The 23,408-nt window shown below is 37.5% G+C and overlaps 1 protein-coding gene and 1 long non-coding RNA gene across 4 annotated transcripts in view; one reads left to right on the top strand and one right to left on the bottom strand.

The window, feature by feature from the left end:
• Window positions 1-3,338: 3,338 nt before the first annotated feature.
• Window positions 3,339-12,036, top strand: LOC124864936. Its single transcript, XR_007037411.1, has 3 exons — window positions 3,339-3,393; window positions 3,594-3,654; window positions 11,964-12,036. It is a non-coding gene; the product is annotated as an uncharacterized LOC124864936 (long non-coding RNA).
• Window positions 7,637-23,408, bottom strand: part of LOC124864934 (axin-1-like) — a 54,295-nt gene continuing 38,523 nt past the window's right edge. For all 3 annotated transcript variants that reach the window (XM_047359882.1, XM_047359883.1, XM_047359881.1), the window contains 9 exons: window positions 21,380-21,520; window positions 20,723-20,819; window positions 19,453-19,590; window positions 14,218-14,711; window positions 13,970-14,134; window positions 13,557-13,805; window positions 13,273-13,380; window positions 10,483-10,632; window positions 7,637-9,197 (listed from right to left, as the gene is read on the bottom strand). In XM_047359882.1, the coding sequence (XP_047215838.1) occupies window positions 9,071-9,197; window positions 10,483-10,632; window positions 13,273-13,380; window positions 13,557-13,805; window positions 13,970-14,134; window positions 14,218-14,711; window positions 19,453-19,590; window positions 20,723-20,819; window positions 21,380-21,520 (1,669 nt within the window). In that variant the 3' untranslated portion in view covers window positions 7,637-9,070. The remainder of the gene's footprint in view (window positions 9,198-10,482; window positions 10,633-13,272; window positions 13,381-13,556; window positions 13,806-13,969; window positions 14,135-14,217; window positions 14,712-19,452; window positions 19,591-20,722; window positions 20,820-21,379; window positions 21,521-23,408) is intronic.

The following is a 23,408-nucleotide window of genomic DNA, read 5'->3' as shown; positions in this document are numbered from 1 at the left end:
GACTTCCTCACATCTGTTGAGGCATAATTTGGCCTGCACTAATTAGCATTTGTATAGATCCAGACAAATGTGGCAGTTAGATTTAAACCATGTTAAAACATGACAGGAATGTGTGTAGTGTGTAATTTTACATTACATAAATTGTGGGGTTTCATTAATACTAACAGAAGGGCTTGTGTTCTCCAAGGCCCAAGAACTATCTCCAAGCCTGCTGTGTCATTGGAGATGGATTCTCTTTTGCATTTACTGTTTCTTTCTGTTGTGTTTAAGCAGCTATCAGTGGGTGGGTTCTGTTAGTGAAGTTGTCACAGCACCCACACATGAAGAATTCACTGTGGGCATCTGGAATTGGCTCTGTAACAGGTGCAACTGAGGAGGTGTTTAGTGAATTTGTTTGTAGCATTTGTCCCAGTGATAGTAAATATCAAGATATATATCTTTGCCTCTAACTGAATTTCCTTGCTGCCTTATGATGTTAGTGGTTGCTCCGCAGCCGGAAATAGGAGATGACTAACCAGTGCGATGGGCAAAACACTGGAGGTTCCGAGAGGCTGTTGTTTTTCTGTGAGGTGGTAATAGAGTCTGGAGGATTGGGAAAAATGATGACCAAAGAAAGCAAAAATAAATCAGTTGTCTGAGATGTTGAGCAAAAAAAATGACTCAATGGATCCTAAAGTTTTTTTATAGTATAGTGTAGATATGAAGAGTATACAACACCAAGAACTATTGGAGCTTAAAAGAAAATCAGAGAAAGAAACAGTACAAAAAAAAAAACCACTTCCTGGCTACTTTATAAGGTACTCCTTGCTAGCACAAGCTAGTCCCTTTTTGCCTTTAGATCTTCATTAATTCTCTGTGGCATAGGTTCAAGAAGGTGTTAAAAACAATTCTCTAAGATTTTGGATCATATGGACATAATGCCAAGCTCCTGTTCAGCTGCATCCCAAAGGTGATCATTGAAAATCAATCTGGTGACTATATAGGTCGCTTGAGAAGAGTGAACCTATGGCGATGTGAGCTTTTGTGAAATCATACTTTTGGAAGTAGCCATCAGAAGATGAGTATATGATCACAAAGAGAAGGAGAGGATCAGCAATAATGCTCAGATTGGTTTTGATGTTTAAATAATAATCATTATGTTATAAGGGACCACAACATATCCCCCACACCATCGTACCACCACCACCCATGCTTTTATGTTGTTGGTACCATGGCTGTGGCTGATTTGTTATCAGGTTAGTTAGTTAGTCCCTAAAAAGGTGTCTCATTAGTGCGTCTATATTCCATCAGTTTTTAGATCCAACATAAATCAGTGTGGATGTTTCATTTCTTAATTTGTTTTTTTTATTCAATTTGTCTTTGTTTTGCTGATTGTTTCTAAGTTGAAGTGATTTTCAAAGTATAACAGTTTTAAATTTACACTTCTGTTTAATTATTGCATAATAAAGAATTACTCTTCAGCAAATGCAATTAGATTCCCATTTAAAAATATTAGAAAAATGGTTTAAAGATTAGTTTTTAAACAAGGACTCTATGAGCTGCTGCTGCTGCTCGTTAGTTCCCTAGCCACTTGCAGGCACAATTTAATGCATAAGAAGGTAATAATAGTCTGTAGTTAATACAACAACCATCTTTGACCAAATGTCAGTGCAAGATGTTTGCATGAAGCCTGTGCAGAAAAAAATGCCATATTAATTAAGAAAAAGTTAAAAAACTGTATGGAACAACAGAATAATAACAATGCTTTTTTTATTGTAAAACTAAATGATATTAGTATTATTTCTTTTGCATATACAGAGCAGTGAAAATTTTGATTCTATTTTTTGCAATTACTTTTATGTTTTAGGGTATTCTCATGTTGCATGCATGTTGCATTCTCATGTTGCATTCTCATGTTCCAGCTCCACCTAAGCTCTATTTTGTATTATATTTTATTTTTTGCAGATGGCCTCACATTCTCCTCCAACCGCCCTCTCTGATACCCTGTAGTATTTATGGTGCTTTTTCTGATAGTAAGCTGGCCAAATCCTGCTGCAGCATACCACCCCCGAACTATGACACATCCACCTCCATGCTTTCCATTTGACATGAGGTTCTTCTTTCAGCATCTTACAGTCATGCTTGCTTGGATGGCCAGACTTGGGCATGTTGGCAGTTATTTTGAATGTCCTCTACTTGTAGACTATTTTCCATACAGCGGTATGGCTGATTTCATATTCATTTCAGACATCTTTAAATCCCTTGCCAGACTCATAAGGTGCTACACTGTTCTTTCTGAAAGCCTCAGACATCTCTTTTGATCTCATCATGGTGGTAACTCTCTTTAAAAGTCACAAATGATGTTTTAATCATGTGAACCTGAAGTGATATGCCTGTGTGTAAATTTTGCTTGTATGACTACCCATAACAACAGAACAATTCACGCTACAATTATCTCGATTATCAGACGATTTAAGTGCTCTTCCACTGAAGGAACCAAAATAATAAAGAAACAAACTTAAGTATTGTACGGCTATTTGGATATGTTAAGTGGTTATGCTGGCACCCTTTTAAATGTTAAAACATGTAAATACTGGGCAAAGAATTAACCAAGAACTGTTTATTTATTGTTATATTGTAATTTCAAATTTTCCAACTTTAAAACATCCAAAACGTACCTGGAAACATTAATAGAAACATTCCATCCAATGGAAATTATTATTATTTTATTATTCTGTATCTCTTATATGGTACTATTATATTTACGAATCAATAAACAAAACTTAAACAATTACTCTTGTTGTTCTTATTGCAACCTGACACCACTAACTAAATTGTAACTAAATTGGCTAATTACATAAAAGCCTCCATATAATATGTTAAATAAAATTATTCCATACTGTATGAGATAGAGTGGGACAACTGTGTAACGTTATCTACATGTATCTTCATATGACAACAAACTAAACCAGGTCTGCATGTTTAACTGCACATGTACACCAGAATGATCAACACTAAAATCCTCTCTATTATCAGACAAGTCATGTATTGTTAGAGGGGTGAAGGAACAACTAAAATCTGAAAGATAAATGACTAACTATGTACGGGACTGAGTGGTTGTTGTTTACATTGTTGTTGAAGTCAAATTTGCCAAAAGTGCAGAGCTTAGCCCTGTCAGGAGGTCAAAGGAAATTCTAGAAAACCCATGCCCACGTCACTGATGACCTTGGCAGGGTCTCGGCTTTTTGGTTGCTCTGGAAACTCTGCTGATTTTTATCTTTGAAATTGCTTTGGAGGCATAATAATATTGAGTTTTGTCAACAGTTTCTAGCTCTCGTTGCCTTCCGGTTGAATAGAATGAAGAAATGAAAGCATTGTATTAGGACAGTATTAAACCTCTTCGGCAAAGAGAAGGTATATCAATGTTTGTTTTAGGTTTTTTTTATGTCAGATTGGATCATTCTTTATGATATCAATCACTTGTTGCTAAAAATAATAGATTTAGTGTTTAAAGCTTAGTTCAGCAGTTATTAACAATAAACTTCTAGTGTATTGTATATCAATAATTCTGGGAAGAACTAACAGTTCTGCACTTTTGCTTGCTCTGTTTTCAGCCCTTTATAGTCTAACTCAAGCAATAATTGCAGGTAACTTCAAGCAAGAGCAGCAGAGATGGTAAAAAGATGACCCAATCATAGAAGACTTAAACTTTGACATTGAATTCACCAAAATAACATTTTATTGCCACATATGTGTATTTTTCATTGCATTTTTTCAAGTACTGACTGATTTAAAAACCTTGAGCAGACTTCCACTATTTGCGTGATCACATTTTTGCATAGTTAAACATGTTTGGGTTCTTTGGGGGGGTTTTGCTTCACTTTATTTCACTGTTCCTTATGTTGGCTCGAATTATAGCAGAGCTCTGAAGAAGAGGTGAGTAAAATGAATTGTGTCAAAAGGCAGGAGGTTAGCATGTTTCCCAGTGATTCAGCCTAGAGTGGCACAAACAAACAACAAGTTGCTGGATGAAGTCATGCAGTGGTTTTCAGAGGTGTGAAAAATCAATAAAACTGTGCAGCTTGGTCCTATTTTGTAAAAATGTGACAGGTACTGGATATGAAGATAGTTTAAGTAGGAGCTTACTTTAACAGTTGCATCTGTTCTTTTCTGATGCAGTTATCAATAATTAACCAGCTAACATATGGAGGTAAATGATGAACTAAACATGGCAACAGATGGATGTCGCGTCTTGGCTCACAACATTCTGTTCATTTAAATAAATCCTCACTGCATAATAAGGCCTTGATTAAACTCTATCTGTTAAGGAAAGCGATCCACAGAGATGTCCTGAATGTATGTTTATCTATTCCTGACAGGACATGGTTAGATTTTTAAAAACTATTTTGTATTAGAAGTCTGTCATCTTTATTTCCCAAAAGGTTAAAACCATTTTCAGATCTCTATTTACTCTTTTAGCACACCGATCCACACATCATGTTTTCAACAAGCAATCCCACATGTTTTTGAAAACTACTTCACTTAATGAAAAACTGTTAGGTGTAAATACAGGCAAGCAAGTCCATCGTAAAATTAAAGAGTTTCAGCGCCATCTATGGTCTGTAGTAAAACATATGCACTCAGCTTCAAAGCACAAACGCTGATGTGCAAATGAGGCACACTGTGGCATCAAGTCAACACACAAAATCCCTTTGTAAAATATTCAGCAGCTATTAGAAATACAACATTTACCACAACTGTAAAACCAAAACAGGAAAAAAAGAAACCTTGTAGAAAGACTAACAGCTTAGATTTTTTCTCATTTAACAATATTCAATTCCTTCTGCTCCTGTATGATTCAATTGCTTGCACATCTGAGATCAATCTATGGATTTTAAATTGCATATCATTGGGGCTTTGTAAAAAAATCTTTAATGAGACCCATACTTCCTTTTTTTCCATCCGTTATTTTGAATTTCCGCGAACGAACTGTTATAGCTTCATATGAAGATAGGATGTTTACTAAACGTTTAAGGTCTTAGCAATCATAAATCTCCTCTTATGACCTTTTAATTACAGTAACCTTTGATTAGAAGCAAAGTAAAACTGTGATTTTGATTTGACCTGACATCAATCCTACTACAAGTTATTATGGTAAATGTTGTCCTCCCCTGAATTTGGACACAGCACTCAGACACTCCACCAATGGATACCATTTAAGGTTTATGCAAAGAAAAAAAAGAGAGTGGAAATGTTTAAAATTTATTTTCTCAAAAACATTCCACTTCTCTTTAGGAGAAGTTCATGTACAGTTGCTTTCAGGTTTCTGGAGCTATTGTGTTTTAAACACATTGATTATAATACAGTGCTGATTAGTTTCTAGGATTTATCATAATTACTCAGCATTTTCTGGTGACTGATGCACACTTACATGTCACTGTTTAGGTCATTCTTCATTATTTTCTATTGATAAACAACATGGTTATTTCATTTAAAAGGCTACATAAATGTTCATTTATGTATTTATATTAAATAAAAATACTGGGCCCCCTCAAAATTACCACAGCCCAAACCGGGTAAATTACTCCGGAGCCGGGTCAGCTCGCACAGTTTTTAAGTGCGGGCAGACACTTTTGTAAATAGTGTTTTTTTCTCATGCACGATTACAAATGCCATATTTGCAAATGTTCACATCATCCTACTCCAATGCACATTTCATTTAATCTGAGTATGCAATTTTTTATAACTGCACACTATTTCTGTTTCGTATGTTGTGATTTTTTTCCTTTACTTTTTTTGATTTTTAGTCGTTTTTTTTTTTTCATTTTTAAGTACCTGTATGCTTTCAATTGCCTTTTATGTTGCTGCTGACACACCTGAATTTCCCCAACATGGGACAATGAAGGAGATTTCTATTCTATTTCTATTCTAGTTGAATTGCCATATTCTAAATGAAGAGACAATGGATGGCTGAAAACACAAAATCTTATATTGTCTTATAAACAAGGCATATTGTGCCCTTTCTTTTCACAATGTTTCTTTAAAAGATAACTATGATCAAACATCGAGCTATTCATCTTTAGACACATCTGTCAAATTGACTTGGAAGCTTAACTATAAATACTTGAGTAATATTGACATAATCAAGGCTATTATTATTACTTACCTGGCAGGATCAACTTGTAAGGATATGGCAAAACTATGATTATGATGAAGTCATTGTTTAACAGGCAATATACCATAATTACCTAATTTATTTAATAAATTACTGCCAAGTAATTAAATGGTCAGTCAGTCATTTTCTACCGCTTATTCCATAGTGGGTCGCGGGGAAGCTGGTGCCTATCTCCAGCAGTCTATGGGCGAGAGGCAGGGTACACCCTGGACAATAATAATAATTAAATGGTAATAATGTTTATTATAATTACCCAATTATTGCATTTTTCTTACCAAGATAGTACCCTGTTGTTTACTTTTTCATAATATTTTAAGCAACGAATATCATCTTAACCTTGAAATTTGGAGGTTTTCTTAAACAAAACACTAGAGAAAAACAACCAAATTTTTTATGTTTTTTTTTTTATCTGCATAATTGCATAACTTTCACTCCACATCTGTTGGCTGACAAATCACACACTGATTAAATGTTGGTGTATCGCATGAATTTATTTTTCTGGTACCTTAAAATGGTTACCATGCTAATTAGTGAACAACAAAAAAAGAGAAACAGGTCCAAGACTGAATGTGAAGGCTGAGCTGCTTGCTGCTGACAGTTCTACATATTTACATTTACATAAATAGGTTGAAAAAAAAAAAACAAACAAGAAATGCACATGAAAAAGCCTCAACAAAGGAGGAATTAATGTCATCACATTTATCTGAACATTGCGCTGCAGACATCATTAGCATAGTAATAAAGGCACTCTGTAATTCATTGTAAAATGACATGGATTTAAATAAAAGGGCTTTCACAGTTCGAACAGAACAATGATGATTGTTTAAAAAGAATGAAAAATAACTCAAAACAACAAAGAATAACTAAATTAAACCATATAATTTAACAAGCTAATAATCACTGGATGCTAATGAACTACAAATATATTAAACTGATTTAAGTAAGTAAACTAAAAAGCAGCATCTTTAAAGACAAAAAACAAAACAATGTTTATTATGCTATGTTCCAATAAAACAGAGCACTCTAAATTCAAGGTCTACTGGTGTTCTCACTTGTTGTAACAAACCACATATTTATAATGGCTCATTCTTCACTGTGAAATCCAGCACAATGATGAGGAACAAAATACAAACAAATATGGCGGCCTTGAATCCCCATTTCCAATGTGTGTGCCATTTCAGTGCAGAAAATGTCCTTTACATTGCCTTTACATGATCAGGTTGGCAAGCGATGTTAAAAGGCCGTGATATTTTTATTTATTCAGTAGTGGAAAAGCAATAACTTTGCAAGCTTCAATAAGTGGCAGAAACCCTCAATCATAAAAGCAGGTTAGGTCCTTAGTGTGTTTTATACTGTGAAAAAGCAACAGCTGGAATATGAAGCGCTGCTGTAAAATGATGGCTAATTGGGTCATTTCAGAGAATGTTTCTTCTTTGGTGTAAAATGTCTCTATCACATATAGATCCTCATATTTCAGGTTACAAAGCATCATGCGTTTAATTGATTTACAGACTACGGAGTCATTTAGACTTTAAACTTGCATTAAAAAATGCATAAACTACAAAATCTGTATGCTAGAGTTCATGCTTGTATACGTTTTGTAAAAGAAATATAACGATAGTCTCCAGCCGCATCGTAACTGCTAATTAAACAACATTGTTTTCTGATGACCTACCAGCGAAAAAGCTGGTTTTTAGTTTCAGAGACAGCATAGATGTTTAAGCACAAAACATGTCATTCAGCAATAACTAAGAATTGAAAGAATTTTAAAAGACATGAAAAGGATCAATGCCAGTTAAACGAGTGATGGCAGTTTTTGCAGGCAAGAGTCACACAACCATTAGATTTGGGGGGTAATTACTTTTTTACAGAGGGCCAGGTTGGTTTAGAGACCATTTGTCACTTAAACAATTGTATATTCAGTCGGTTTGATATAAAAATGTGTTTGATTATCTGAAATAAAGTGACCAAAAAGGAGAAATCAGTAGAAATCTGTAAAAGGGTAAATTCCGTGTCATAATAATTTTGCATAGATTCACATTGGGATTCCAATTTTCCCTTGTATTTTAGATATTATTGCATTAACTTTCTATTGTTACCTGCATTTGGGCTCAAACAATATCTAGTCACTTAAAAAGGGTTTTAGTTTCATTTCCAGGCAGTGTACACCAAACCAGGAACACCAGAAATATTTTACATAACTGCAACCTATTCAAATTGCAAAATAGATATCTTGGTAAATTCTGACATTCTTTTAATAAATGGCTTAATTTCATATGAAATTACTTTCAGTGTCTGTTATGTATCTGAAACGGCATGAAACCTTCCAAACGGTGCCAAAGAGATTCCAAAAAAGCCATCTGCAACATTTACATAGCCTAAACCGAGAAAGAATGTGTTCACAACACGTGGATAAACAAGCAGCCTGTCAAAATAACGTTCTGATAACATATAAAAACACTTAGAAGATCACAAACATTCAATGCCAAAAAATGTCAGTTTAAAAAAAGATTTTTTATCACCTTCGACAAGGGAAACATTTTAATAAAACTGAAAATTTGTATTTTAAATAGTTGAAATAGAATAACAAATTTTTTATCCTTTAACACAAACTGTACAAATCTGGCATCAGGACATTTAAAAAATTGCAAGCGCTGCTACTTTAGTTGGGAAATCTTCTCATATATATTTATCAAAAATATGCAGCTTTAGAAGCGCTTTTGTTCTTCGTTTATCTAGAAAACTTTACAATGCTACATGAAACTCCAAAAATGTGAATGAGGTCTTCTCTTCGGCCACTGCTTTAAGCTTCTCACTTTCCTCTAAACTCTCTCCCTTCTCACTTCCTCTGCACCTTCAGCTGCTTCTCTGCTCTTCCTCCACCACCTTTGCCTTCATTCCTATGCAGCGTGCACTTCAGTCAACCCTTTCAACTTTCCCAATAATCTTCTCCTCAAAGATGGGCAAGACAGCATCATCCTCGTGTACCTCTTCGAACACCACCCCGCAGTCAAAGTCATCGCTCACCTTCTTGAAATAATATCTGCAAAAGCAAACAAAGAAGTTACACTGATGGTCCCAAAAATGGAAATGTTGGCATGATGTAATTGCTACAAAAGTTGCACTAAGTTGAAATGAATCATATCCGAATAGAGTTCCAGTGAGAACTGCATAATTGTCACATTAATCATGAGCTCTTAGTAATTTGCTTAAACTGTTCTTTTTCAGGGTGGATTGAAAAAAAAAATAGACTTGTATTGATTTTTAAAACAAAGTATTCGGAGCCTAAGTTTAGATTTGTCACACAGAGGGTGAGAGTGAAACACACAGGCTTAAATGTATACATACATTCACACTATCATTAGGCACGTTCCAACTCAACCACCAACAAACTCCTTGCATAATTCTGTCTGTATAGTTGAATGCTCGTCTTGGGAGAATTGGTGAGGTTTATTTAAACTAGGTTTTACTGTCACATACCTGGTTTTAAACTGGTAATTGCAGGAACATCCCCATCCCTGTCTACAGTGAACTTGTTTTATGTTTTTAAGTAAGAAATTGGTGCAGACCAAAAAATAATAATAATCCACCTTCAAGGTCAACTAAAATGTGCACCTGACAATAAGAAAATGCCTCTAAAAGGACGGTCAGACAAGTATGAATGAAGTGGCACTGGTAAACTTCACAAAGTGAATGGGAATAAGGAGGACCATCTCCAAGCTCTTAAACTTCACCTCAAATGATCACAAGTATACATTTAAACAAGTTTTGAAATGGACAAACCAGGCAAAACCTAAACTCCTGGTATGGCTATCCCAAAGCTTCAAACACGACTCAATTATGCTATGGTTTGCATAAAACCCAGTTCAAACGGATATTTAAATAAACGCTACTAAATCTGCCCATGAAGAGAATTCAAATATCCAACAAAAACTACGTCAGAACCTTGTTGATGGTTACAAAAAACATCTAACAAAATATTAGGGGGGTATATGTTTAAGTTCAAGCCCGTATGTTTAATTTTGGCCCTGATTGGATTAGAGAAAACTCTCAATAAATGCAAACTTTAACATCCAAATCTTGCCAGAAGTGAATATGAATTCAATGTCTATGGGGAGTTTACATTACCATCTCACCTAAACTGTAGCAGCCTTAGTTTGAAAAAGACTTTGAATGTCAACACATTGTCTCTGATTAAATCTTGCTTTATACCTAAATGTCTTCCCTGACAAGTACCTGTCAATTAACATTTAAAATAGCAGGGAATTTTGAAACCTTAAAAGATGGTATTTTACAGACAGAGACAACAAATATCGCTTAGGTCCCACCTGTAATTTCCTTTCTTTGTAAGAAGTTCTTTGAACTGGCCCAATGTGACAACCCTCCCCTTGACAGACGTCATATATGGTATCAGCTCCTCGCAGAAGTGGTAAGCCACGGTAATATTCCCGCATGGCTGCTTTTTAGTGGCTTTATGTCTGAAAATGTAACACAAACAAAATAGGTTAAAAAATATGTAGCTTTCCTTCTGTCCAACATCTTTCCAAGTAAAGAGAAATGCAGTCTCTCCTAAAAGCAAACAAACAAAACTTATATATGTGCAGAGAACAACTCTGCAACTTCATAAACAAATGGCAGCATAAGAAAATATAACAAAAAAAACTGTCAAGAATACATAAAACACACAGATATTTTACTAAGAACAAGTTAGTGTTGTGTTGAGAGTAAAAGGAAAACAGTGAGGCTGTAAGATGGAAGAATGGAGAATATATCTCAGTTTTTATATCTTTTTCAATCTACAATTATTCTGATTTTATATAAATAAAACACATTGCTTATCTCAAACTTAGGAAGTTTGAGATACGCAACGTGGTTAGGACTGTAATCTGTGGCTACAGTCCTAACCACAAATTTTGAAGTTTTTAATATGTCCCTAAAGGCTGGAGTGAGATGAAGCAGACAGTAATCAGAAAGTCCCAAAGTGGCCCTGGTGATAGCGTGATATGGATCTTTTAAAGCTGTATAGCAATGGTCCAGTGTAATCTTATTCCTGGTAGTACGCTTAAAATGATGTCTGTATTTTGGAAGTTCATTGGAGAGGTTTGCGCTGTTAAAAACCCAGAGAACAATGATGCGAGAGTCTGGGTATTTTTTTTCTCCATGTCTGTTATCAGCTCAGCGAGCTGTTTGTCAACCTCTAAAGTGCAGGTTGGTGGTGGGATGTAAACACCAGCCAGAACAAACGAGGAGAGCTCCCTCAGTGAATAAAATGGTGGACATTAGCCAAATGGATTGAGGGCAAGGGTGTGACTCACTCCTGCCCGTTTCCCTCATCAGTGTCACCAGTAAATCCCATAGAGTACCAAAGCACTGTCAACAAGAATGGTGGTCGAGAACAGAAAAAACATACAAAACACATAATGCACAAGTGAGCAAAGTACCGAGGCTACCTCCCATTGGGTTATTTTGGATGTCTCTAAATATCTGTTTAGAAACTGCTAAACATTTTTTTAAACAAGGTTTAGGTTACTTCTACTATTTAAGATGTTGCCAATTAAATAAATACATAAACACAGAATATGACATAACTAGCAGATTAATTAAAGTACAATTACAATGTCATTTGTCAAAAGAAGAGATGCTAAAATAATATGCATATTGCTTCATCATGTTAAATTTATATTCTGGTTTACGGTTTAGTCAGAAAAATCCAATTTAAAAAGGTTTATTAGTGAATCTAACAAGGAATCCAGTGATGGCTGTAGTCAACACACAACAGTTAATCTATCTGTCTTCTGTTCATCCACAGATGGCAACAAGCCGGCATGACAAGAGATGCCCACTAATCACTATCATCATCAGAAATCCTCCAACGTCAAAGAGTCATAACTCAACCCGATGACATGATGGTGTAACTAGATTATGTGTCACAATAAAACATAATTACTTCATCTTAAATCAAAGGATTACATTTGCTTAAAATGCATAAACTGTCAGAAAATAATCTAATTCTTATGGTAAGCAGCAAGTAGGAGTTGACTACTCTTCGTGCCCAGCTGACAAAAAACGACAACATATATGTTAAAATGGCTGTAGCTATGAACTTCATGTTTATTTTCTTTCTGAAAACCTGAGTACACAGTCATCACTTTGAAAAACAACTATTCTTAATCAATATGAAGAAAATAAAATTTATTATTTACTTTACACCTCAATCACACCCTTTATCAACCTGATATCCTTTTGAAGTTTTTTTGTTTTTGTTTGTTTTTTTAAATCTGAGGAACAGAGAGGTTCTTAGTCCTAGCAGCTCTGATGGGAAGGCTTCACTCTCTGGATCTGCCACGTAATCTGCCTTTCATCTTAGACCAACACATTTCTGCGGCTCCCCACCATCTTTTTAGGACCCATCTTAGAGGGAAGTCAAACATCACACAGAAACATGTTTTGAAGAAAACATAAACTGATTTGGTCTATATGTGTACTACTCTAGCTACTTTGCTTTTGTTGAAACATAAAGAAAAAAAATTTCAACTCCCTCTGTGATCCTTTGGCCAGCCTTTCAGGCTCAGGTTAAAAAAAAATTACTAGCTTTGCACATCTACAAGCAGAAGTCTTTAACCATTCATTGCAAAATAGCTCAAACGTAGTTATCTTGCTACGGATTTTTACCTGTACTTAAGTATGAACTTTGGCTGGGCAGTTATAAAATAGGGAATAGAAGTAAAAGGAGGCACAAAGTTTTTCAAATTTTCTTTTTTTTTTTATGAAAACATTTTTTTTTCCTTCCACTGCAAAATTATGTACTATTTTGTGTTGGTCTCTTGAATAAAATACACTGATGTTTGTAGGTGTAACATGAGGTGTAATGTAAAAAACGTTCAAGGGATATGAATACTTTTGCAAGGCACTGTGTGCCTCTCGTGTTCTGTTGTCAAATCGTTTGTGGTGGTTTCTGAGTACCTACATGTGCATAATTACCCTTTAAACACCTTCAACTCTCAAAACATGTGATTAACAGTGGGGAAATCTTTTCAAAAGTACACTATAGGGACAAGGTGCGGGAAAATGTATAGGATATGAACTACGAGGGGAGCTCTGGAACACAGTGGACATACTCAGGCTCTGAGAGCTCGCTGTCTGAAACGGCAGGAACCATGTTGAGCAGAGGGACCGGTGCAGGCCTGACTGCTGCGCGACCCCTTTGGATCACCTCCATCACATACCTGAGGGACCGAACAACCGCGAGTTAGACACAAAACAGCCGAGAGAAGCAAATAAAAGCAAAACTGTCTGGAAAAAACCAACAGACCTGCTTTCTTTCTGTTTTGATTCTGCTAAGAGAATACACAGATTAACTGCACTTATACTTGTGGCAATAAGACATTTTCTTTCTTGTTACCTTTGCTTAGGCTGCAAAGCTCCAGACTTAATCTTTTCCTCTTCAAGTCGCCGACAAACCTCCTCTAGCTGGATGAGGGGACTGGGAGCTGGGTTAGGAGGCATGGTAGGGTCCTGGATGAAGGGGTGAAACGGCTGCACGTTGCTGCGCCCTTGGCCACTGAGGCAGGGATGCACCAACCCAGATCTCTCTGAGGAGCTGAGGCAAGATCCCTCATGGCTCACAGTCTTTTTGGACCCACTGACACTCCTGAATGTGAAGAATGTCAGCAGTTAATCACTCATGGAGTGCCTAAATAGGACTAACTGAGAGGAAAAACATGGGAGGAAGTGCTTCCTTTTAGAGTGAGACATTTGTCACTTTTAAACATATATAATGTGATTTCTGGCTTAATAACGTAAGGAATCACTAACCCATATAGACTTATTTTATGTTGAGCCATTTCTTTCTGTCCATCCATCAGCCACAATAGGATCTTTTGTTTTTTCTCCGCTTCCTCTGCAAGTTGTGACACATCATAAGCCCTCGTCTCTTCACCTCTCTTGAACGCTTGTTTACAGTGAGGGCCACTTTTGCTGCTGCATAATGGAGGAATTGCAACTGATAAGTGAAAACAATATTTTGGAGATGTAAGGAATCAGTGGTTAACATTGTACCACACCTGTGCTCCACAGGGTTAGAAACCATGCCATTTGCATAGCTTCGAGATTTTGAGCCATAATAGCTCGTCTCTAGGCTCCAGGCAGAGCTGCCGTGCGAACGTGGGGCCCCCTCAGGCTCCGCGATACTCGCGTGACTGTGAGGCACATATTTGTGGTTGTACGGATGGCTCGTCTCTCCCTTCAAACCATGTCTGGCTGAATGTTTACCCTGGCCTGAGTGTGCCACTCCTCTGACCCCTGACAAACCATCCGGAGAGCGTAACTTGGGGGAGTGGCGCCCGGTCCCTGGAGACTCGGAGATGGGTGTCTTCATGACCCACTGGACGTGATCGTCCAGGATACTCTCTGGGTTTTCCTCATGAGCATCTTGAACAAAAGGACTGCTGTATGTGATTTCAGCGTAACGGGGGTTGTAATTCATCGAATAAGCACTAGGGGGGAATCTTTGACTGGGTAATGATGAGGGTGAGGACACTTCATCACCTTCTTCTTCCTTTAATAAAAATTAAAAAAAACACAGAAATTGGCCAAAATAATGAAAAAACAATATCTATAAACAATATAAATAATAAATAATAATAATAATAATAAATAGCAGATTTTCTTTATGTCAGTTTGACCCAACTGTACATGTGTCAACCTGTAGATGGCAGATTTTACCCATAACAATAATACATCTCTTATTTCTCACTCTGCAGAAATGCAGAGACAAATCATGAGCACAACCTATCAGTATGCACACAGCACATCTGTGATCGCTCTGTGTCATGACAACTACAGTCGATTCAGCTTCAGCTCTGACTGACTGGGACAAAACTGCTTTCTGACAGGATCTGCTCAGGGGGGATTTACTGGGGCAGGTGCTACAAGCATTTATTACAGGGGCTAAGAAGACGGTAAAGAAGGCAAAGAGGATGTGCAGGAATGGAAAAAATAAATTATAAATAAAACATAAGGCAGGGAGAGATTGATACATGGCTGTATTGATCCAGTTTTAATTGTTAAAAGGATATCAGATTATTAAACAAAAACATATTCTGAGTTAATAGGGACATGATTATGGAAATGTATTCCTATTATGACTTAAGCCACTACGATGTTTTAATGTAGCAGCATGAATAGGCAAACTCCATAGATGTTTATTTTTGTTATCTGTCTATAATCGGTTTGGTCAATTATTAGTATCAGAGAGCAACAGAGAGAGCAATAATTAAAAAGATTAAAACAACTGGATCCATCGCGAAGCTGGACGGGGACACAAGTTTTTGTTGCCACCATGCTCAATAAGGAGGATAGTAAGGAAGGTAAAAAAAAATTAAAACCTTCACTGGTAGAAAACAACAGAAAAGATCATGAAGTCTAATAATAACTACTAGTCCATAATAACTACTAAATGCTGTTCACATTCCAGTTGACTGTTTGAGAAACATGCCAGGAAAAAACCCTTTCTGTTCTGGTACTGAAAACATAAAAATGTGAAATTTGTTAAGCACTGTTGGAAATTTCACTGGAAGTAGAGACTAAGATGGAGCCAATTTGCAAAAAGGTCTGGTGTAAAACAACAGAATGAATATGTGGAAAAGTGCCTAATCTCCGTTGTTAAAGTGTGAAGACTCTGTGATGTTGTGGGCCTGTTTTTAGTTTGGACATTTAAAAACAATCAGGTGGTATCTGCCAGAAATCTAAAGCTGGGTTGTCATGAAGTCTTTAACCAGGATAATGAAACCTAACATTTATCCAGAACATCAAAGAAAAATCAGCCTTCTCTTATCAGTCAACAGACCAAAATCCTCTAGAAAACCTGTTGGCTAAGCTGAAAAGAAGACCCATGATTCTCAACAAGCTAGAGATTTTGCAAAGAGGAATGGTCAAAGACAACTCCTCTCTGTTATAAAAGAAGACTAAGTGCTGCCCTATTTTCAAAAACAAGTTTCACAAACAACTGTGATTCCTGTGATTTTAAAAAAATGCTTATTTTTAATTCTGTCGTACTTACTTATGTAACAACATATGGCTTTATAATTGCTTTATTGCTAAAGAGCTCAAACCAAAGCTTATTTTTTCCTCCTCTAGACACCCACAGTATTAAGTTGATGAAGGCTATCAGTTCATCTTTACCTCCTGATTTTAATAAAACATACCTATAGCTCTGTAATGGCAGCTTCTTTTGCTTTCATAGCTCTCCACATAAATTATCCGCCTAGAGAATAAATACTTGGCAGCGCGTTTAGAGGGAGATTTGATTTGTGATAACGGCAACCTTTTCATCGGCGTTCCAGGTGGCATCAAACAGACCCGGCTAACTGTTCCAGGCTGACAAGTGGCCGAGTGTGCAGGTGCTCCGGCCGACTCATCCAGGAAGCCAGATTGCTGACAGGCCAAGAACAGAATACTCCACATGAATCATGGTGTCTTTCACTCTTCACTCCAACGGCTGGCCTCATTTATTTCAAGGCCAGACGGATTTACGTCTCCTTTGTTTGTGAATGTTAGAAGACTGATGCTAGGCACACACCTCACTGACTGGCCCAGAAACAGACTTCACAGGCCCTCTAATAATATTCTTCAACCTGAATTTCAACACTCTATCTACTGTAGGCTTATCAAATTATTTATTTAATAAAATAAAGTTATCAAAATGATTTTTGATAATAACATTCGCACTATTATCTTAAAACTTACATAAAACTAAATATTTTACCACTCTTGACTGCTTGAGCACAAAGCTTTTCCTGATGGTTAGCTAAGTTTTTTTGTGCACATTAGAAAGAGATTGCATGTTATTATTTTTTCATATTACACTAGTCTGGATATTTTTAGGTTTCTATTTAACTATTTTCACCATTTAAAATAAAATCTGGGCTGCACGGTGGTGAAGTTGGTAGCACTGTTGCCTTGCAGCAAGAAGGTCCTGGGTTTGATTCCCGACCGGGGGTCTTTCTGCATGGAGTTTGCATGTTCTCCCCGTTCATGCGTGGGTTCTCACCAGGTACTCTGGCTTCCTCCCACAGTTCAAAGACATGCCTGTTAGGTTAATTGGTCACTCTAAATTGCCCTTAGATGTGTGTGTATGGTTGTTTGTGGGTTGCCCTGCGATGGACTGGCGACCTGTCCAGGGTGTACCCCGCTTCTTGCCCATAGACTGCTGGAGATAGGAACCAGCTTCCCCGCGACCCACTATGGAATAAGCGGTAGAAAATGACTGACTGACTGACTAAAAGAAAATCTTCACACATTAAATTGCAAATATCCTACAACATGGACAGAATTTAATCTAAGTGTGAATTAGAGCTGCACAATATTTAGCACACGTGTGAAGAAATTTGAGAGGATATAATATTCGATGCTATATATTCTTGCTTTGCAGAAGTTGAATGGACTCTAACATCCCTTAGAGCTACAGCTCATAGCTTGGTGGAGACACTGTGTAATGGTAAAGAAAGACAAAGTGTCTAAATAATGAGGGTTATTGATAACCATATCATCATCTTTATTTAACAGAGTCAAGGTCCACATAAACATAAAAACAACACAAACACTAAATAACAATTTATAAAAGACTCACATACCAGTGTTCCCACAAAGACGACTGCAGAGTAGTGCACTGGCTGAAGGATTTGACAACATTACAGTCAGACTGTTCTGGGAGCTGTCCAACTTTCTCATGAGCGCCTATAATGTCCTGACACGTGCCTTTCAAAACATCTCACTTGCACTGCTGGACCTGGGTTACTTAAGCAGAACTCTTAAGGAGTCATAAGTGAACTTTAAGCTTCTGCAAACTCGCATTTTTTAAATTTACACCACACAGTATGCAGGGGTGTACAGTAGGCTTTGAATAGACTGATCTTGACATCATCTGAGCACATAAAATTTCCTTGCCAGAATGCTTGCCTGGACGTACAATCTGAGGCACTGCCAATATAAGTCATCATATTGTAGTCAACCATACAAACATTTAACTTTTGCCCTGAGAGAGAAAAGTCTGAAAAACAAGGTTCTTTGTCCCCTGTAGTCCTGCACACTAACGCAACACTTTTCTCAGCAATGTACTGCACATCATATCCCAGCCCATAGTCAGAGCAGACATTCAGCAACTGCTGAAAGCCAGCACTGCTGGGAGAGAGAGCAGCCAGATCTTTAGCACACATAAAATGACGAAGCAGAGTCATACATCCAGTGTGTCAGTTGTTTAGTTGGTTTAACAACTTATCCATATACAGGTTAAACAGGACTGGTGAGAGAAGCCCACCCTGACACATAGCATTACTCACATCAAAAGAGGCAGAGATAGTATGGCCCCATTTTACATGCATTTTTCTGATTATAGCACCAGTGGAGTTGGATTATTATAAAACTGTCTAGAACACCTTTTTGTTTTAATTTTATCAAATAACTTCAAGTGGTTGACCGATCAAACGCCTCAGAGGCATCAATAAACCCAACTAACACAGATGTGTTTTGCTTTATGTATGCCTGTCCTGCCTTCTTCAGACCATAAATACAAAAATCAGTTCCCAACTTAGCATTGAAACCAAATTGATTATCTTTTGTACAAAGGAACTGATTGAGAAGATCAAGCAGTATTTTCTCTAGCACTGCAGATATCACAGTGGTTACCCATTATCACAATTTCAGCAACTTTATTGTTTTTAAATATGAATTTGCATTGTGTCATCATGGCTGTAAATTCTGCACCACAAGTGGTCTGGTTGATCACAGCAACATGTTGTACATGTATGAATTTGTAGCAACAGTTAGACCGTTTTTTACAAGCTCCTGCGCTGAATGCTTAGGATTAATTAGCAGATCACTGCTTTTAATCCATTCGGCTTCATATTTTTAATCATCTTTGGCCAACTATGCACACTTTGAAGGTTCTGTTTCAATTCCTCAGAGTCACACTGTACCTAAAGGATTTTTCAATTTAATTTCAGAAACACACAACTGGCTGAGTCAAACAGGCACTGAAATCAAAGGTCTTTTTAAGCGATACCAGATAATCCAGCTTGCAAGTGAACAACGTTATGGAAAAGAAATGTTTACTTTATACATTACATTGGTAAGACAGTCAGTACAATTCTCAGGCCAAATAAAGCTTTAATAGTATTAATATAATTAATTAACTTTCTTGCAATTAAATATATTTTCCTGAAATTGTGCAGTTTGGGAATGAATAGCCACAGTGCTGAATCTGTTTATGCTTTCAGAAAAGGAAAGGGAAATGATCCTACCAATCGGACTCTTTTCAGCCTCTCCTCCAGTTTCTCCTCAGCTTCCCTCTCCCTCAGGACGCCCTCCAGCCTCCTGATCAACTCTGCAGCGAACCTCTCTGGCTCCACGTTTATATCCTTTGGAATCCGGTTTGTGCGCTGGAGGAAAAAATGTCGGACTTTAAGCACACTGTGGAATGCTTCTCCATCGTGTGTCTGTTAGGAACAGTTTCAGCACAGTTGACCCAACACATCCCGTCAGAGGTCAGACAAAGGAAAAGAGCCAGGAAACAATGAAAGGGGCAGAGCTCAAAGTGCTGTAAATTTGAATATAAATGAAGCTCCAACAAGACCCACCTAGAACAACTACTCAAACTGATTTGGGTTTTTTTCTGCTTCACTTTTCTATGCATATTGTATGTGTCTCTGTTTATATAAATACATTTTCATACTAATCTTGTTACAGTTTATATTTCAAAAGTGGACAAATATTAAAGTTAAGATCTGGGATGCAAACAAGACTGGATGCTGAAAATAAATCAAAATGTTTTTTAGGTATTAGTTTAAAGGTGTGCATTTTTACTATGCAACCAGGTTATGGCAGTTTTTCTATGTTACATTTTTAATATAGCAGGATATGTGTGACAGCATACTGGAAAAAGTCTGTAAATGATTTATCTAGGTCCCCCTTTTATGTCCAAAGAAACCTGGCATTTTAACAGAGGGGTATAAGGGTATAGACTTTATATCCACTGTTTTTTGTTAAATAAGGACTCCAAGTATATTTGCCTTCCTGTTAGCTGTATACATGGTTTTTTAAGAGCATTTTCATAACAAAATGACATTGAAAACAAGATCAGTTTATTTAAGCTGGAAAACATGAGTATCATGCGCTCTACTGCATGATAAATTTTCACTTAGGATAGTAGGTGCCATGTGTGGCTTTTTAATTGGACTCTACTCCCAGGCCTAATTAGGGCCAGGATTTTCCTACCAAGCGACAGCATAAAGCTGCAGAGGGAGGCATCAGGCTGTCACAGGGGAGGATTCATGTCTTCTAGGCTTCAGCGCGCACAGCTTAGGAAGGCATCAAGCTGCATTTAGACAGCCTTCTCTTTCACCATCAGCTATTCTTATACTCCATCACATGCACTGTAACACAGCTGAACTAAAATATGCACATTTCCAATGGCAGAGCAGAGAAAAAAATAAGCAGAGACAGACAGTTACAAAGAGAGAGGTGTAGAGGCGGAGAACGAGGTGGAAGGGAAATATCCCATGAATAACTCACTGGAAAATGAGGTAGTGGCACTCGCCCATTTGCTTTGGCACTCTCGTGCATCTCCCGGCGATGCTGTTTGCGGTATCGGTACGGTGGAACACCATCTCTGTAATGAACAACAAACGATATTTTCATAAATTATCCTCATGAATAAACAACAGAGGCAGCTTTGAAGCTGACTGCTTCACACAGTCTTCTTTTTTTAAACAAACACCTAAAAGTGTCTGTTATCCTGTGCAGCAGAAGAGGGATTCTTGTATTATAATGGGTATCCATTCTGCATCACAATTGGTCTGGTTGATCACAGCAACAAGTTTTACTTGCATGAATTTGTAGCTACCGTCAGACCAGTTTTTACGATCTTCTGTGCTGAATGCTTAGAACCAATTAGCAGATCGTAGCTTTTGATCCATTCGGTTTCATTTTTTTAAATTTTTGGCCAGCAGGTGAAAAGAAACATTTACTTTATACATTACATTGTTTAGACAGTCAATATAATTCTCAGGCCAAATAAACATTTAATTGTATTTATTTCGCTATGCGTTTTGAGTCCCATCCAGACAATCCTTTCTTTTCTAAAACCGCTACGTCAGACAGTGTTTACGTCTACCGTGACATAACAACCCTGCTAAAATGTGCTTTAGTGTGTGGTGACAAGATACGTACACACTGCTGTCTGTGAGCGAAAGTGTCTCTGCATCACTGGACATGCTCTGCTGCTCACTGTCATTGGCACTGGTGGCTGGGGCCAGAACATGACCGGCGTTGACATAGTATGGGTCGATGGGCTCTCGACATGGTCCGTGCCTGTTGTGAGGGAACGGAAATGTGGGAAAACAGAAAATTCAGAAAGGAAATTACATTAAAAGAATTAAATCACAATTATTGAAAAAATTTATTTTACTTGAGGTCAATTTCTTGCATATGCTCGACAGTTCGGTTTTACATAAGGTGAGGGGAAAATAGGTTTTGCAGACGGTTCTGCAAGAATTTACAACTATTTATAAAAATATAAATTATACTTTAACATAATTTAACATGATACTAGTTGTTTTGTTGCCAAAGACATTCTGTATCCTTTTTAATTTAATTTTTAAAAACTATATATACAGTACAGACCAAAAGTTTGGACACACCTTCTCATTCAAAGAGTTTTCTTTATTTTCATGACTATGAATATTGTAGCTTCACACTGAAGGCATTTAAAAACTATGAATTAACACAAGTGGAATTACAGGTCCTTCTCAAAAAATTAGCATATTGTGATAAAGTTCATTATTTTCTATAATGTAATGATGAAAATTTAACATTCATATATTTTAGATTCATTGCACACTAACTGAAATATTTCAGGTCTTTTATTGTCTTAATATGGATGATTTTGGCATACAGCTCATGAAAACCCAAAATTCCTATCTCACAAAATTAGCATATTTCATCCGATCAATAAAAGAAAAGTGTTTTTAATACAAAAAACGTCAACCTTCAAATAATCATGTACAGTTATGCACTCAATACTTGGTCGGGAATCCTTTTGCAGAAATGACTGCTTCAATGCGGCGTGGCATGGAGGCAATCAGCCTGTGGCACTGCTGAGGTCTTATGGAGGCCCAGGATGCTTCGATAGCGGCCTTTAGCTCATCCAGAGTGTTGGGTCTTGAGTCTCTCAACGTTCTCTTCACAATATCCCACAGATTCTCTATGGGGTTCAGGTCAGGAGAGTTGGCAGGCCAATTGAGCACAGTGATACCATGGTCAGTAAACCATTTACCAGTGGTTTTGGCACTGTGAGCAGGGGCCAGGTCGTGCTGAAAAATGAAATCTTCATCTCCATAAAGCTTTTCAGCAGATGGAAGCATGAAGTGCTCCAAAATCTCCTGATAGCTAGCTGCATTGACCCTGCCCTTGATAAAACACAGTGGACCAACACCAGCAGCTGGCACAGCACCCCAGACCATCACTGACTGCGGGTACTTGACACTTGACTTCTGGCATTTTGGCATTTCCTTCTCCCCAGTCTTCCTCCAGACTCTGGCACCTTGATTTCCGAATGACATGCAGAATTTGCTTTCATCCGAGAAAAGTACTTTGGACCACTGAGCAACAGTCCAGTGCTGCTTCTCTGTAGCCCAGGACTGGGGAATGCGGCACCTGTAGCCCATATCCTGCACACGCCTGTGCACGGTGGCTCTGGATGTTTCTACTCCAGACTCAGTCCACTGCTTCCGCAGGTCCCCCAAGGTCTGGAATTGGCCCTTCTCCACAATCTTCCTCAGGGTCCGGTCACCTCTTCTCGTTGTGCAGCGTTTTCTGCCACACTTTTTCCCTCCCACAGACTTCCCACTGAGGTGCCTTGATACAGCACTCTGGGAACAGCCTATTTGTTCAGAAATTTCTTTCTGTGTCTTACCCTCTTGCTTGAGGGTGTCAATAGTGGCCTTCTGGACAGCAGTCAGGTCGGCAGTCTTACCCATGATTGGGGTTTTGAGTGATGAACCAGGCTGGGAGTTTTAAAGGCCTCAGGAATCTTTTGCAGGTGTTTAGAGTTAACTCGTTGATTCAGATGATTAGGTTCATAGCTCGTTTAGAGACCCTTTTAATGATATGCTAATTTTGTGAGATAGGAATTTTGGGTTTTCATGAGATGTATGCCAAAATCATCCGTATTAAGACAATAAAAGACCTGAAATATTTC

Source organism: Girardinichthys multiradiatus, chromosome Y (assembly GCF_021462225.1).
Source record: "Girardinichthys multiradiatus isolate DD_20200921_A chromosome Y, DD_fGirMul_XY1, whole genome shotgun sequence".
NCBI lineage: Eukaryota > Metazoa > Chordata > Actinopteri > Cyprinodontiformes > Goodeidae > Girardinichthys > Girardinichthys multiradiatus.
Note: the sequence above shows the minus strand (reverse complement) of the source record. Positions and strands in the feature narration are given on the sequence as shown.